The sequence below is a fragment of the Pelodiscus sinensis genome, chromosome 27 (assembly GCF_049634645.1).
Source record: "Pelodiscus sinensis isolate JC-2024 chromosome 27, ASM4963464v1, whole genome shotgun sequence".
NCBI lineage: Eukaryota > Metazoa > Chordata > Testudines > Trionychidae > Pelodiscus > Pelodiscus sinensis.
The window spans coordinates 16,392,661-16,408,970 of NC_134737.1; the positions used below are offsets into that span (position 1 = coordinate 16,392,661).

The following is a 16,310-nucleotide window of genomic DNA, read 5'->3' on the forward strand; positions in this document are numbered from 1 at the left end:
TCTGTAGAGGCATTAGACTCACTGTCTTTTGCGCTTCGCCACCGCTGTGTGTTTTGTTGATACTGATAGTGCTGCCACGCTGCTCAGTGCAACTTCCAGACGTGGCTTTGTACATGTCACGGTCGGTGCCAGCACGGAGGATTTGCATTTTGCCTCTGCCGGTGCCTTTGATGAGGCACGAGCATTTTGCTTGGGGTCACGGACCTTGTCAGTGCCGACCCGGTACCAGACTGCTTGTCCGACCCTTTTAGTGAAGAGGGTAGGGGGCAGTGCTGGTGTGTAGAGGAGACTCTGTCCCTGATGAGGAGTAGGGGCTCTTTTTTGGCTGGTGAGCCTTATTGCAGTCCTTTGAGCTCAACATAGCGGTAGCTCCCCTCTCTGATGCCACCCCAAGGGATGGTTGCCTGCGGGAGTAGTGTGCTCGGGGTCTGAAGCCGAACGAGTCTTTTTCTCCAAGTGAATCATCTTTTAATTGTAGTTCTCTGGCCTTTCTTGCTCAGGATATCAGTTTTTTGCAGTGAGGGCACTGTTCGATAGGGATACTCCTCACCCAGACAGCGGATGCACTGGCTGTGTCCATTAGAAATAGATACGGACAATTTGCAACCTGCGCACCTGTTAAAACTGGGCAAGCCCAGCATGTCCCAGAAAGGCAAGATTTCGGTGTGTGTTGTCATCACCGAGGGTTCGATTCCCTGACTATCCATAATATACTATTCTAAGAAAAATAAAATAATGAGTTGGGGTTTTTTTGACATATGAAAGTAAGCGAACTAATAACTATCTACTAATAAAATAACTTTTGTGGTAACCGTTGTCTATCTACAGAAGTAGTTTAAGAGTGAGGTAAAGAGGCAACTGCTGAGATGTGACTCAAGTCAGCAGCGGTTGAGAAGGAACTAAGGACAGACGGCTGCGCATGCAGAGTAGCTGACTCAGATCACTCACGCCAGCACTCAGTGAGCGCTGCCAACCACAGGCTCTGGTATCACAAATCTCTGATCGGGGCACAGTGGTGCTCATGCACCTAAAGTGGAGAAACCACGGGGCCACTTCCCAAAGAAGAATTTTTCCATATTTTTGCTTTCTATATACAAAACACACAAGCTCTTAGATTTATCCCAGTGCCATCACCACAAAGAAATTACAATTCATTTCCATTAGGTGACTAATGCTGCAAAACAGTAAACTATTTATTCCATAATCGTTGCTACCCACATTGCCTGCCTCCTTACCAGTGCTCAGCACCACTGTTTTTAGTCTGCTCAGCTTCTTGCAAGTGTCTCGTAGCCGCTGCAGCCAAAGCAGTTGCACTCTCATTCTGGAAATCAGCAGCTACAGCCTGGGTAAAAAAGAATGAATGTCACTGTCTTTGTACAAGTGTATCTTCAGGAGCAGCCTGAGGCAGACTGCAACAGCTGGCGCCCCCGCCTGCACAGCCGTAAATGGGGTGACATCATCATTGGGCGCCATTGAAGCTGGTGCCCTAGGCGACAGCCGAGTCAGCCTACAGTCACAGGCCACCCCTGTGTATCTTAAACACTTTATTTTTTTTTTTTTTTTTAACAGTTGCTATATTTCAAACTAGCCAGCTGCCAGAAGGATTCCTTCAACCTCAGGAGAACTCAGAACAGTGCTCCCACTACTTTTCTGTCAGACTCAGGAGGTCCCTTCTGAGCTTGGGATGCAAGCTTCTGACTGGTGGCAGGACCTGGTCCACCCCACCCCCTCTCTTCCTGACCTACCTGCTCTCTTCTTGGCTGGGGGGAGGGGGGGGCGCGAACTACTCCCAGAAGTGCCAGGATTAAGTACCAGCCCCTCCTTCCCCCCCCCACACACAAATTGCCCCAACACAAACACTTCCTGCTCCTCTCCCCCCAGCCTGGTTGCACTGTCCTCAGCCTTGAAGGCTGTCTCTTGGTGGTGGCAGGATTAGGTCCAGAGCCCCTGTTCTTTCCCCTGCTACAAACTTCAGTGCTGTGTTCTCAGCCTTGGAGGCTGCCTTTCGGGGTGGCAGGGTTGGGTCCAAAGACACTCACCCTCTGGAGGCTGAATATACATATTTGTAATGACCAACATGTAATTCAGTACCACTGGGGTCTGTTGGACAGAATCCATTTCTTACCAGCAACAAGTCCTGTGCAGCAATCCTCACTGTATAGGAAAAAGTATCGTCATCTTCATCTTCCACAAACTGCTGTGGATTTGCTGTCCAGACTTTTATCTGAAACAAAAACAGGGGGAAAACCACAAGTTCAGTGACATCTTAACCATTATTGAGAACAGAATAACTTCTATTTCCTCTGATAAGCATCCATGACAACTAATTGATCTAACAGCTGTGCAGGAAGATTTACATCCCTGAAATTGGTTCAAATTTCTCATCTCAATATATAAACTGAAATTAACTAAATACATTATTTGGAAATAATCTCTTAGAAAAGCCATATCAGATCCCAATAATCACTGCAGGCATAACAGAAGACTAGCAGGGATGTGAAAGTGTAACCATCTATACACTTAACCAATGAGCCTGGGTTCATCGGTTAACATTCATGGTTATATGCAGGCTCTCCTTGCCACCTTAAGCTGCTGCCTTTGATACAGAAGCAGCAGCATGGGGGGCAGCTGAGAGCCATTACATGCAGGGAGATAACTGCCCCCCTCCATGCTGCTGCCTCTGATACAGAGGCAACAGCACAGAGGGGGCAGGGTGTAGGTGGGAGCAGATATGTGCAGGGAGCTGGCTGCTGGCCCCACATGTAACCACTGAAATTTTCAGTGGTCACACAGTTACCTGAATGCATTTTAACATGCCGATTTGATAGTCCATTAAGCAAGCACAGAAGTTAAACCAACAGGGTTGGGATGAGTCTGTAGAAAGTTTTTCTCAGCAAAAATTCAAGATTAGCAACTGTCTTCCTGCTTCCATGTTCTAATACAAATATAGCAGTAAGGATATATTACCAACCACCTGACCAGCTTAGTGACAGTGATTGAAATGCTATGGAAGATTAGAGAAGCTAAAAATAAATTCAATAGTGAAGCGTTGCAACTATCCCCATATTAATTAAGTACACGTCACCTTGGGACAGGATATAGAGAGAGTTTTTTGACACATTTAATGACTGCTTCTTGGAGCAGATGGTTCTGGAACCCACAAGAGGGGTATGGAATGGCTGTCATGAAGAGAGATTAAAAAGACTGGGGCTTTTCAGCTTAGAAAATAGGAGACACTAAGGGGGGAGGGTTATAATAAAAGACTATAAAATCATGACAGGTATGGAGAAAATGAATGAGGAAAAGTTAATTATTTGTATCCATATGTATTTATAAGGCAACAAATAGTCTGGTAGCACTTTAAAAGACTAACAAAACATGTACATGGTATCATGAGCTTTCATGGGCACAGCCCACTTCAGATGACCAGAGTGTTGGATGTCCAGTACTAAGCTAAATAGGGAAAGGGGGAGAGGGGGAATGAGAGAAGAAAGAAATGGGGGGGGAAGACAAGAAGAGGTAGTGAGTAAGGGGGTGTAAGCATCTAAAAGAGTGTCACAGGGAGGAAGGGAAAAATTGTTGTCCTTGGCCTCTGAGGATAGGACAAGCAGCAATGGGCTTAAACTGCAGCAAGGTATGTTTAGGTTGGACATTAGGAAAAACTTCCTGTTAGGTTGGTTAAACACTGAAATGAATTGCCTAGGGAATCTCCATCTCTGGAGATATTTAGGAGCAAGTTAGATAGACATTATCAAGGATGGTCTAGATGGTACTGGGTCCTGCTGTTAGGACTTTTCGAGGTCCATTCCAGTTCTAGTGTTCTATGATTCTAAGAACTAAGGGTCACCAAATGAAATTAATAGGAAGCAGGTTTAAAACCAACAAGGAGGAAATATTCAGTCAACCTTTGGAACTTGTTGCCAGAGGATGGTGTGAAGACCAGAACTTTAACAGGGATCAAAAAAGACCTAGATAAATTCATGGAGGATGGGTCCATAAATACTTATTAGCCAGGATGGGTAGGACTGGTGTCCCTTGCCTCTGTTCATCAGAGGCTGGAAATGGATGACAGGAGAGAGATTACACGATGATTCCCTGTTCTGTTCACTCCCTCTGGGGCATTTGGCATTTATGGAAGACAGGACACTGCGCTAGACAGACCTTTGGTCTGATCCAGTATGGACGTTTTATTCATTTGCCCGGGGACTCAACCTCCCACCTCACCCATGCTACAAAGACAGGCTAGGCAGAAACAGAAAGGAGAGGACTATCCTGTAACACCTAGATGGCAATCCTATTTCAATAGCAGTTACCGCTCCATTCCAGGATAGGAGAACTAAGGAACCCTTCTGTCGGGTGCAGAAAGTAGGGATGTAAAAATCCCAGTTAATCAGTTAACCGGTTAAATGTTAGGTTTGCCTAGCATTTAAGTGGTTAACTGACTAAAGCACAATCCCGGGCTGAAACAGTCTCCAGCCCATAGGGCTCCTGCCCTCACTCTGGGGCTGAGGTTGCTATTGGATCCCAGCTCCCAGCCCACCCATCTTTACAGCAGTCCCTGCCTGTGGCAGTCCAGGCTCCCCATGGACAGAGATAATAAATTAATATATGGCACTCCAATTTGCATGACAGTGTTTTTGGCTTCTGCTTCTCAGCTGGGGACCACATCAGTGAGGGTGTCCTGTTTCCTTTTTCTTCCCGCTCATTTTTCTATGAGTCAGTGGCTCCTGACCCGAAAAAGATTCCTCACCCATGAAACAGAACAAGGAACCAGTGGTGGGACAGATAGCACTGAGGCATATTGGAGGAAAGGGAATAGACGAGTTTACACACACCAGGGCGTATTTCCCTCCAAGGCCTGGAATGGAGCACAAGATTCCATTACTTTGCTGTTAGCAACTATCTCTAGAAATTCTTTAAAACAGGGTTCTCAAGCTTCACTGCACTCTGACCTCTCTCAGACAACAAAAATTACTGCATGACCCCAGGTGGCATGGCCAAAGCCTGGGCCCATCCAAGCCCCATTGCCTTATGTGGAGAGGGGGGAGATAGGCCCAAAGAAGTTCAAAAGACAGTAAGGGCTTTAGCTGCAGTGAAGAGGTCCTGTATTCTGAGCGTCACCAAACAATTTAATTTAAACTGGAACTGAGGAGACTGAAAGAGTTTATATTGTTAAAGATAAAGATGAAGACCTAGTTAAACTGAAGGATAACACCAGCACAAGAAGAGATGATATAAAGTGGCCATCAGAGGATGAAGCTCTGGAACAGCTCATCAACTGATTTAGCTTTGAAAAAGAACTAAATTGCTTGCGTTGGGGCTGGGGAGAGGATAAAGAGCTTCAGCCATCACCAGCAGCAGTCAGGAAGGGATTCCTTTCCCAACAATGTATTCTGGGAAGGCATGGTTTGGTTGGTTTTAGTCGGCTTTCTCTGAAGCACAGCGGATGGCCAGAACTAGAGACAGACCATTAAGTATGGTGAGCCAGGGTTCTCAGCAAGCAATCTCTCTGATGCTTGGCTGGCTGGTTCTTGCTCACAGGCTCATGGTCTAACTGCTCATAGCATTATCTGAGTTTCTCTCATTTAATCAGTACCCTGCCATGGTGGGGGGTCTGGAGCACTGGGCACCTAGGTCCCTCTTATTCTCTGCCTGTGGCACTATTCTATGGCACACAATAGTCTAGTTTCCCGTGGAACTCATTTACTTTGGTCTCATTTCTGTCGGGTTTAGTGTGTAGTCCTGGTGGCCTGTGATATACAAGAGGTCAGACAAGATGATCTAATGGTCACTTCTGATCTTAAACACTGTGACTCTAAGAATCGTAGAAAATAGAGAAGTTACCTATTCAGTTACCATGATTCCTTCCCACTCAAATAATTTCTGGTGCTTCATCTGCTAGTTTCACTCTCTCAAGTGATCTGGCTTCTACTGTCTGCCTTTCTACATGTTCACTTACCTGTTCCTCTGTGATCTGCATGTAAAGGATGATGTAGTATATCAGCTCTGGCAAAGCTTTCTTCACTGTACTTTTAAACTTGTGATTTTCCAGCAAGGCATGTACAAACTCAAATATGCTGAACACAAGGTTTTCAAAACCCAATACTTCACCTGAACAAAGAAACAAGGGGAAAGTTTCACAACAGACTGTTGAATCATGGATCAGCATAAATGACTGAACAGATTTTATTTTTAATATTTTCCAGGTCAGTCAGGATAATTGCTGGTCTTACTCCTGGACTAGTGAAAGCTGGAACTACTGCAGAGGCCACACTATGCCACCTTAGGAAAAGCCTGCCACACACTGCACTTCACAGCAACTTTCTGGAATGACTAAGCAGCAACACTGACTGGTTCTGTTGGATGTCCTGTTAGTCATGGCCAAGGAGCTAGAAAATAAAAGGTTTTCTAAAAAAGGGGGTTTTCTAAAAAAGGAGGAAATTATTGCATTTAAAAAAAAGATTTTTAACTAAAGGGCCTTTAGCAATAGCCTTACTCTTCAATGTTAGCTGGGGCATCAATAAACTACCATTGTTTGGTATGAGGCACAATATTATAAACCCCACACCACCACCATACCTGCATGCTAGCGAACAGTAGATACAGGAACAGAAGTATGTGTAGATCACTATGCTAAACTCAGCATTTCTTTAGATGAGTTTCCCTATTTTGTCTCTCCCCAGACCACAGAAGTGTATCATGACCAGCACTTACCATCAGAATCCACAGGGTCATCTACCTCTTCTGTATAATTCACTTCTGTTCTCACATAGGTATAGCAAGCAGTTAAATAAATAAGACCCAACTGTTTAGCTTCCAAATTACTAAAGGATTGCTTATATTCAGAAACAAATCCACTCAAATTATTCTTTGTGATTTCCTAAAGCAAATGAGTTTTCACTCTACAGCATAGCAGGATGGATTGATTTAAATCAAGATTAAAATCACTGATTTAAATCAAATTTCCCAGTGATAACAACATATTTCTTAAATAATGCTACAAATCTGATTAAAACATGTTAATTTACAAAATCTAAAAAGGTGTATTGTGTGCAATTTTTTTTAGATAACCTGATGTTTATTTAGGAAATAGCACATAATACTCTTTACCTGTCTCAAGCTTCAGATACAGCAACATTACATTAGAAATAATAAAAACTATATCACACACACAATAGCACTTCTGTTTCATTCAATTAAATTAAGGATGGGAGAATGTAAGGCACAGGGGCTGGATTCAGTCCCCAGGGCTCCCCTTCCCTCTGCCCGCAGCAAGGAGCCCTGTGCCCCCACCCCTAACATCCATATGACTCCTCCCCCACAGGGGTGGGCACTCCAAGCCTCACAACCAAGAGTCAGGCAAGCCCATAGCTGGATCTGACTCACATGCTCTGCCTGGCGGGAGGAGGAAGCGGCTCCCCACACAGCCACACTCTCTCCTCCTCATTGGGGAAATGGTAACCCAACAAAGCACTCCCCCCCCCCCCACCGCTCTGATTGTAATTATGGCCAATAGCAGCAGCAAGGGGTGGTGCCTGGGAGCATCAGGGGACACGGAGCTGCAGCACGTTAAGTGCCAACCTCCCGGCCATGTGCTCCTGCACACCCCAAGCCACCTAGACCCCCCCCCCTCCAGCCACTCATGGTAAGGCTCATGCACCCTCCCAGAAGCCACACACAAAGCCCTCTTCCCAGCAGCCTTCCCACTCCCATACACAATGAACCCCTCATTTTTAGCCCCACTTCAGAACCTAGGGGACCCACAAAATGTATTAGCCCAGGCCTCCCTAAGCTCTGTTGTGCAAGGGGAGTGGGAGTGTCTTTCTACTTCTCAGATGGGGGCCATGTCAGTGACGTATGGGGTTCTGTTTGTCTTGTTTTTTTAGTTTCTCACTTGTGTCGTTTCCCAGCTGATTTTTTGTGGGTCAGTGACCCTTAAGCCAAAAAAGGTTCTCCGCCCCTGAATTTAACCTTAAATGTTAAATAAATGCTTCACATTTGCCATTGCAGCAGTCTCCTGAGTTGCTGGCTGATGGCTGTTCCTAAATTCTTTTTTTTAATTTTCAAATGTTAACAACACTGACAAGCCCTCAGACAGTGTTCTTAACACTTTTACTACTAGCTTCCCCATTCCCATTGTCATTTTGATTCACTGAAACAAATATGAGTATTCCCCTGCTTTTTCAACTCCCAGTAGATTTTTTTAGTTTTGAGTGAATAATGCCAAACGATGAAGATACTCCTCTGTGCCTGCAGAGGAAGCCACTGCTGTGAAAAGTTGTTTTAACCATTGAAGGAACTCTGTTTCAAGATGCCTGGTCAAAGATTTCCACCAATTCAGGGGAGTGTCAAGTGTAAGCAGTGCAAGATAATGATGCAGGGCCTACTTGCAAAAATGAAACTGTGTGCAAGAAATACTGAGGGGAAATTTACCAGTTTATATGGCTCCATTCATCAAGGCTGAAACCATAATCCAGTAACGTGTGTCTGTGTGACAACAGAAGATGGGGTTGTGTCTTCTTTCAGAAACAATAGATACTTTGGGAAATGACCACAACACGTTTAAAAGAAAGGGCAGTGAAAGCTCTAATAAACGGAATGAAATGAATCATTTTGCTTCAGCTTCACTGAAGAGAGCAGGAGGATCCAAACTAATTCTCGATAGCGGCAGCAATTAGTGTAGTTTACGGCTACGAATAACAGGTTTCAGTGTACTGAGCATATCCTCAACCGTCCTCTTCAACCTGGTGTTGGATACTTTGGATGAGAAACCTCCATCTTTTTAATCACATAGTTTTCTTCACAAAGTTTTCTGAGAATAGGCCAATTAATAAATTGTTCAAAACAATCAAGCAGAGAATTCCATTGACCATCTCAAGGGAGAATTAGTTTGGATCCTCCTGCTCTCTTCAATTAAGGTAAAGGAAAGATTTCATGATTTGGAAAACTGGCCTTACTAAATAAGCTTTATCTAGCTTATCCAAAAGAAGATTAAGATGTCCTGTAAGCACAGGGAAAAGCTATCAGATAGAATTTTTCTGACTTCAGAGCTATATTTTGCTGTGCCTTTGTCTGCTAATTCTCTAACTGGAAACATGATGCAACTTCTACACCAAACCCAGCAGTTTAGCTTAAGTTACGCAACTGTATAGAATGCACAGCTGGAATTGGCTTACCTTTAGCTGAGCTTGGTGGCATCCCCAGAGCAGGAGGCTGATGGGAGCAAATGCTCCCATCAGCTTCTCTTGCTCCTTGCCAAGGAGAAGTACTGGATGCTGGTGGGGGCTTCCTCTGAGTTTGATTTAGCGAGTCTTAACTAGATTCACTAAATCAAAATCCAGAAGATCACAACAGTAGCGATCTTCTGTGCAGTGAAGACAAGCCCAGAGTGTAAGCAGCCACTGTACCAAGAGACATGGTGGATTATCCCTCATGGAGTAATTAAATCAAGGCTAGATGTCTCTCTATAGCAACAATATACATGTTAAGGTCTCCCCACCCATAACAGCTTCATCTGGCCCACAGACTTCCCAAGAATCTTTAGGATTAATATGAACTTGAAGACCAATCAGGACCTGCTACACAGCAATCCAGCAAAACTGGCCTAGGCCAAGCGCTATGGTGTCAGATCAAACATGCAATATGAAATTACTGATATCCCAGCTCTAGAAGAAATTATCTAATTTAACCACAGAGTAATGGGCATGATGTGTAAAATTCTATGGCCTGTATAATGCAAGTGGTTGGACTACTGATCACAATGGTCCATTTTGGCTTTTAAAAAAATCTATGAATTAGTTGATAAAACAGTAAGAGCAGTAAGTTATTTGAGGCTTATGTAATCAGCGATTTGTTTTGTTTTCTATGATTTTTGTTTTGCGATACTATGATTGCTCTCCGATCGCTCTCCAATTGGCCTGTAGCTATGTACAGTAACTGTGTATAATTGCCTTCTTCCTCGAGATATTTCAAGAGTTCTTTTATTCTATTTTAAACCACACACCATGAGGAAAAAGGATATAAGGCTGCACTTTCTGTCAGTGTAGTCCAAACAATTGGTAGGATCTGCTGCATGGAGGAAACCATGTGTTTAGGAAAGTTCTTCACTAGGGCAGTCACAGCCTGAAAAACAAAAATATCAATGGAGTAATTCATTGATAAATTCACACAAATATCAGATTAAAGAATAGTGATAGAAATGTAGCCGTGTTAGTCTGGTGTAGCTGAAACAAAATACAGGACTATGTAGTACTTTAAAGACTAACAAGATGGTTTATTAGATGATGAGCTTTCGTGGGCCAGACCCACTTTTGATCTGAGGAAGTGAGTCTGGCCCACGAAAGCTCATCATCTAATAAACCATCTTGTTAGTCTTTAAAGTGCTACATAGTCCTGTATTTTGTTTCAGATTAAAGAATAGTTAGAGCAAGTCACATCGGGAGAATACTTTTCCCAATAATCTAAAATATTCTACTAACATTTGCAAGTACTGAAAGGCTTAGAGGAGAAAAAGATTTCTGATGGCACGGTCGTGCTGAGATACTATGGTAAATACACATTTTAAAAAGCAATTGATGCAGAGAAATATCAGATTTTGAGTACAGTTTTGAACTCCTCAGGTCTCATTCTAGTGATACAGTAAAACTCCAATTGTCCGGCATCCAGTGGTCCGGCACTCCTGATAGTCCAGCACCAACTGGAACCCGGAAGTGCTCTGGCCAGCTGGATAATTGGAGCTGTTCCTTCCCAGCTTCCCCAAATCTGCTGCTGGTCAGTTTCAGCAGCTGTGGACTTGGGGAAGCCGGGGGCAGAGCAGCTGGAGTGCTGCCTCAGGTGAGGGGTGGCGCTGCGGGACCAACCTGGCAGCACCCCAGCTGCTCTGCCCCCAGTTTCCCCCAAGTCACCCTTTTACAGCCAGTGCATAGTAACGCAAAGCCAAGATGGAAGTCAAGACACGCATGGGAATCATCTACATTCATCACACCTTTCATCAAGTTTTTCTCTCTCTGACCTCTCATTCTGCTAATGTTCCCACTCTTGCTGCTTATACATCAGCCTCTAACAAATAACTTTGTGTCATCTATGTGGACCATGAGCCAATTAACTTAATTTTATCATCCGTTTATGGTCGTTATGTGGTGTTATGGTCGACTCATATGTCACTGCATACATATATAAAACATACGCAACGTAGATTTAAGTTATAATATTACAGAAGTATACAATTGACAGGTATTTAGGAGTGATGAGAGTGTATTAGGTATATAAGTAAAGTATGGCTGTTTCGGAATGCCTATAGCAGGCCTGGGCAAAATACGGCCCGCGGGCCGCATTTGCCTCACCAAGCCACCAGATCTGACCCACGGAGGCAGTGGGGAGCCCCAGGTAGGTTCCCCTGCTTGACACACATGCTGCTCAGAAATGCGGCTGCAGAGCACACTCTGAATCTGGAGGGGATACTGCTCCCTCCTTCCCTTGCCCCCAGCACTATCCTATTGGCCCGTTTCTAGACAGAAACGGGCCAATGGGAGTTACCTGTTTAATAACCGGCAGCCACCCTCCTGCTCACTCAGACACATGGCTGAGCAGGCAGAAACATTTTAAACTCTGCAAGCAGACTGGTTTGGCTGTTAACTGATAAGTAGGGTTACCAGGTGGCTTCAAAAAAATACTGGACACACTTAATCTCAGATGTGTCAGGAAGGGAGCGGGGCTGGCCAGGAGGATGTGGGGGGTGAGCAGAGGGAGAGAATCGGCCGGTGGGGAGCAGGACTGACCTGAGCGCACGCAGATCCCGGGGTGCTACCCGTCCCATGCACGGTCCCGGCAAAGCACGAGCGAGTCCAGCCCCAGGGATTCCCTCCCGCCCCATGTAGTTGTGTACTGCCTGGCTGGTAGACACATTCATGCAGCATGAGTGTGTCTACCAGCCAGGCAGTTTGCAACTAGCTACTGATACGCCTAATAATAATAAAACTTATCTAATTAGGAAAAAAACAGACATTTTAAATATCCGGTATTTTCTTAATTTTTTTCCAGGACAGAACCATCATCTTTAGGTTTCCGAATCAAACGACAAAGTGAATCATTATGACTCAAGTTATTGATTTAGACTGTCTCCGTCTGCAGACAACACTGAAAAATTACATTGACATTTCCAGGTTAAGATTCAACAATGGGGATAAAAACAATGTTACAGGCGACCCTGGACTTAACGACCACCTGATTTACAACCCCCCACATTTATGACTTTTTTCCCCCCATGCACGAGAGCTCCTAAACCCCCCCCCCTCCCCATTTAGGTCTGCTGCTCACATTTCCGACAGCGTACGACACAGACTCCACGCATCATCCCAAAACAGGAAACGCACAAGGTCAGTCAGAATTGCCAGTCTGCAGCTGCTGCTTGTCTTTGCTTTTTAGTTATTTTTGTGCATTCTTTGAACTAGTTTTCCTCTATTTCCGTAGTCAATTTTGGTATTTTTAGGGTATGAAATGGGTTTTCAAGAATGGAGCCATTTATAACATCGCACTTATGGGAAATAAGGGTTCGACTTACGACGGTTTGACTTGCAACGTTTTTCCAGGAACCAATTAGGTTGTAAGTGTGGGGGTCGACTATATATGAAAGCTTAGATTCTTGAGTCGCTATCTAACAAACCCTATATACTAATGAACACTTCAGTGTAATCAGAAATGGTGTCGACTGAAAGGTCAAAAAATGAACACAAACTTTGACGGGAAACAAGTGCTTTATATGTACTACTAGTGCTGACTAATTTCACAGCTGTACATCACAAACTGTGAAATAAGACAGTCCCAATGAAATCCCATGTCCCTTTTAGGGATGTTAAATGTAGCAGGGCAGAGACAAAACGTCCAACACTCAAAACAGCCAAATTGCAACTTCCACAGCATCTTGGAAATATGTCAGTATACCCAGACAATGAACCACAGAATCTGTAGCAGCATGACTAGAAATAGTGAGGCAGGTCAGATCTCTGAGGTACTGGATCCAAACTATTTGCAAACTCAGGAAAAAAATGCCATCAGTTTACACTCAGTTCATGTTTTCACTATTCTCTTTCATAAGGACTAGATTTTTTTTTATTAAAACATTTTGTAGTATAATTCTGCCACAAGAAATGAATAGCACAGCCTTGGAATCATGGAACACACAGGGTTCCTAGCTGTAATAAAAAAAGCTGTCACAATATACTGGCAAACTGTTGTGAAAATTCAAATAAAAAAAGAGACATTCTTAGACTGTATTAATATACCTACTAACCAACAAGCAAAATTAAGAACCCACTACCTATTTGTTTGCTGTTATAGAGACAAGCTACAGTTCTCTCTCTCTCTCTCTCTCTCACACATGCATGTGCGCGTACACACCTGAGTCAGTAGCTAATAAAGACAGATGTCTGGGTTCTCATCAGACACATCTACAACTCATTCAGATAAGATGGAGTCATTCAAAATGTGTAATACTAACAAGGGTGACATTAGCATTGCTTTTCTGTTACAGTGTTAAGACAGAACATATATGTGGGTATGAATTATTACTGTACTGCACCATGTACTTACCTTTAAGACCTCCATCTTAAATCCACTGTCAGATGTAGGGCCATCAGGCATCTGTAGAGCTTGAACAAAGGCCTCTGTGAACTGCTGCACTACAGGAAATATCAGGACCTTGGCTGCACCCTAGGCAAAACAAATACAAGTAGTACTGAAATCTATATATTAGAATTAGCAGGGCTTGACAAACCGCTGATTCTACTCGCCTGTGGCGAGTAGATTTCAGCCAGTCGCTCCATGCACCACATTCACCGGTGCTGCGTGCATATGCAGTGCCAGTCTGGCGCATGCGCAGTGCGGGGCTGGTGAGTAGCTCTTGCCGCAGTTTGTCAAGCCCTGAGAATTAGCATAACACTCAGGCTTTTTAGTGTTCTAGGCGCTGTACAATCAGAACAAAAGGATAGTTAACAATAACTCGGTAATTTTACATATGTGCTATTCAAAGCTGAAGTTCACAGACAGCAATGGAAGTTATACGGACACGTTGTCCAAAACAAAATAGAGGCTTATGACAACAACTGTGAAGTGAGGAGTCACATGAAGCTTCTGGGGGTGGCTCTTCAATGGAAGCCATCAATAATTGCAAAGCAGATGAATCTTTTAAAAAATTGTCTTAGTCATGTCAGCTATTACAACTGCTGCATTGATTTCTCTGGATTATATATAAGCAGCATTTTGATTGCACTGTAAATCACAAAATCATAGCATGCTAGGACTGGAAGGGACTTCAAGAGGTCATCAAGTCCAGTCCTCTGCCCTCATGCCAGGACCAAGCACCATCTAGATTTGTGGTGTCCAACATGCTAGCCACATGTGACTATTTGGATGGTGGAGTGTTACTAGTTGGCTTGAACAATGTGGCTATTTGGCCAGTTGACAGTGGCTAGTTCACTATATAGCAGTGGCCATTATAACAGCTACTGCTTCAGAACTGGTTGGACAACACGGATCAAGATCTCTCTGATAGATGCCCATCCAACCTGCTCTTCAATATCTCCAAGGGGGATGGATATTCCACAACATCCCTAGGTGCTAGGTGTACCAAAATTGAAGTCTCTCTGTTGGACAGCATAACAAAAATGAGAGACAAAAGCCATTGCAATATTATAAAAGCACTGATCTTGGCTCCAAAAGTAAGACAGTCAAGTTTCACACTTAAGGCAATATTCTAATAACATCCTTGTTATTAGTACCATACTCAAAGAGAAAGTTGCTGAAATTTTGGGTAAGAGATGTTATACTCGATTATTCATGTACAGATAATTAACCTCACCTTACATTCAAGGAAAACTTAAGTCAACCTCAACTATGGAGCCAATCTGACAGTCATGGCGCGGTTATGTATCAATGTATTAATTATAAATAGTAATCTCAGAAATATTTGAAGTAACCTGGCCAGTGTGATAAAGTTTCTCTATAACTCTGGTGGATTGCTGAAAATTCGTGTATAGGACTGTATTAATCTCATTTGAGAGGGTTGGGGTAGAGTAAACAAGAAAGCAGCACAGTAAATCTAAATAAGAATACTCCGGCACACTCCTAAGACAAAAGGAACAAGAAACCCGTCTCCTAGATCCACAAAAGCTGGTTTTGCCGGGTAGAGAATCTGGAGATCAAAGAATACTAAAGTTAAGAACTTCCCCGAAGAAGGGGATATCCTGGACAGCTTCTGACAAGTGAAGACAGGCTGACAGAGAGGAACAGGAGAGAGAGAGTGAGACAGACAGATAGACTCTGCTGAAGGAAGCTGAAGAAACGGGCCTTCACAGAGCCTGAAAATGGTAGTCCCTTTTACTGTTTTTAAGATAAATATTTCAGAAAAATTCCTCGCTCTAAATATTTAGCCTTAAGGAAGCCATCTTAGTTACCACTACAGCTCTGAGAGCAGAGCAGCAGGGTCTGAACCCAAGTTAAAAACTGTTGAGGTAATCACAATTAGTACTAGGGGACTGCAACCCAGGGCTTGGTCTGATGATGGGAGAACAGAATGATTCCACCTGAACCCAGGTGACCACCCAATGCCCAACACCTAAATGGGGGTGAAGAGTTTAAGATGAATCAGAGGTGTGATTTGCTCAGTAAATGTGACAGCCATGATGAGGACCTACAGAATCGACCATATAGTGCCTTCTTCCCCAGGCTCGAGCACTTAACTTATGACCTGAAATTTTTTTTACATAAGTTCTAAGTAAATCCAATGATTAATTTACAAGTTAAAATCAAGTGGAAAAAAAAAAAAGACAGTTGTAGAGTTGTATACTTAAAATAGACACTTTCTACCTTGCATTAAAAAAAAATCATTTTTCTCCCCAAAATTACAGTTAGTATAGAAAGAATATTCTAAAGCTGTAAAACAGATGTTGATTCTGAGCAGGCAAAAAATTATTTCCTACAATATAAATGAACTTATGAACTGAACTGAAAATCAGACTTACCTTCTCTAGCTCCTCCATGTTACAAATCATATGGGCACATGTGGTAAAGATCTCCACTGCACGTGACCTGGTACGAATACCATATACCTTAAAGAAAACACATAAGAGGTCTCAAGTGTGACAAGAAAAATGCTGATATCAGAGAAGTGAAAGTATGTTTAATCACTAGCTACCATTAACCATGCTCACATGTCATCCTTAACACACTTATTTCAGATTTCTCTCTTTCTTCAGCACAGTATAAATTTGAACAATTCACCAGCTAATTTCCTAACATTGAAACACCAGTAAGAT

General features: G+C 43.3%; 1 protein-coding gene across 2 annotated transcripts in view; it reads right to left on the minus strand.

The window, feature by feature from the left end:
- IPO9 (importin 9) overlaps nucleotides 1–16,310 on the minus strand; it is a 125,051-nt gene that overhangs the window by 69,691 nt on the left and 39,050 nt on the right. For both annotated transcript variants that reach the window (XM_075910552.1, XM_075910553.1), the window contains exons 6-12: nucleotides 16,017–16,103; nucleotides 13,588–13,707; nucleotides 10,022–10,122; nucleotides 6,715–6,773; nucleotides 5,960–6,111; nucleotides 2,126–2,224; nucleotides 1,236–1,342 (exon numbers count right to left, since the gene is read on the minus strand). In XM_075910552.1, the coding sequence (XP_075766667.1) occupies nucleotides 1,236–1,342; nucleotides 2,126–2,224; nucleotides 5,960–6,111; nucleotides 6,715–6,773; nucleotides 10,022–10,122; nucleotides 13,588–13,707; nucleotides 16,017–16,103 (725 nt within the window). The remainder of the gene's footprint in view (nucleotides 1–1,235; nucleotides 1,343–2,125; nucleotides 2,225–5,959; nucleotides 6,112–6,714; nucleotides 6,774–10,021; nucleotides 10,123–13,587; nucleotides 13,708–16,016; nucleotides 16,104–16,310) is intronic.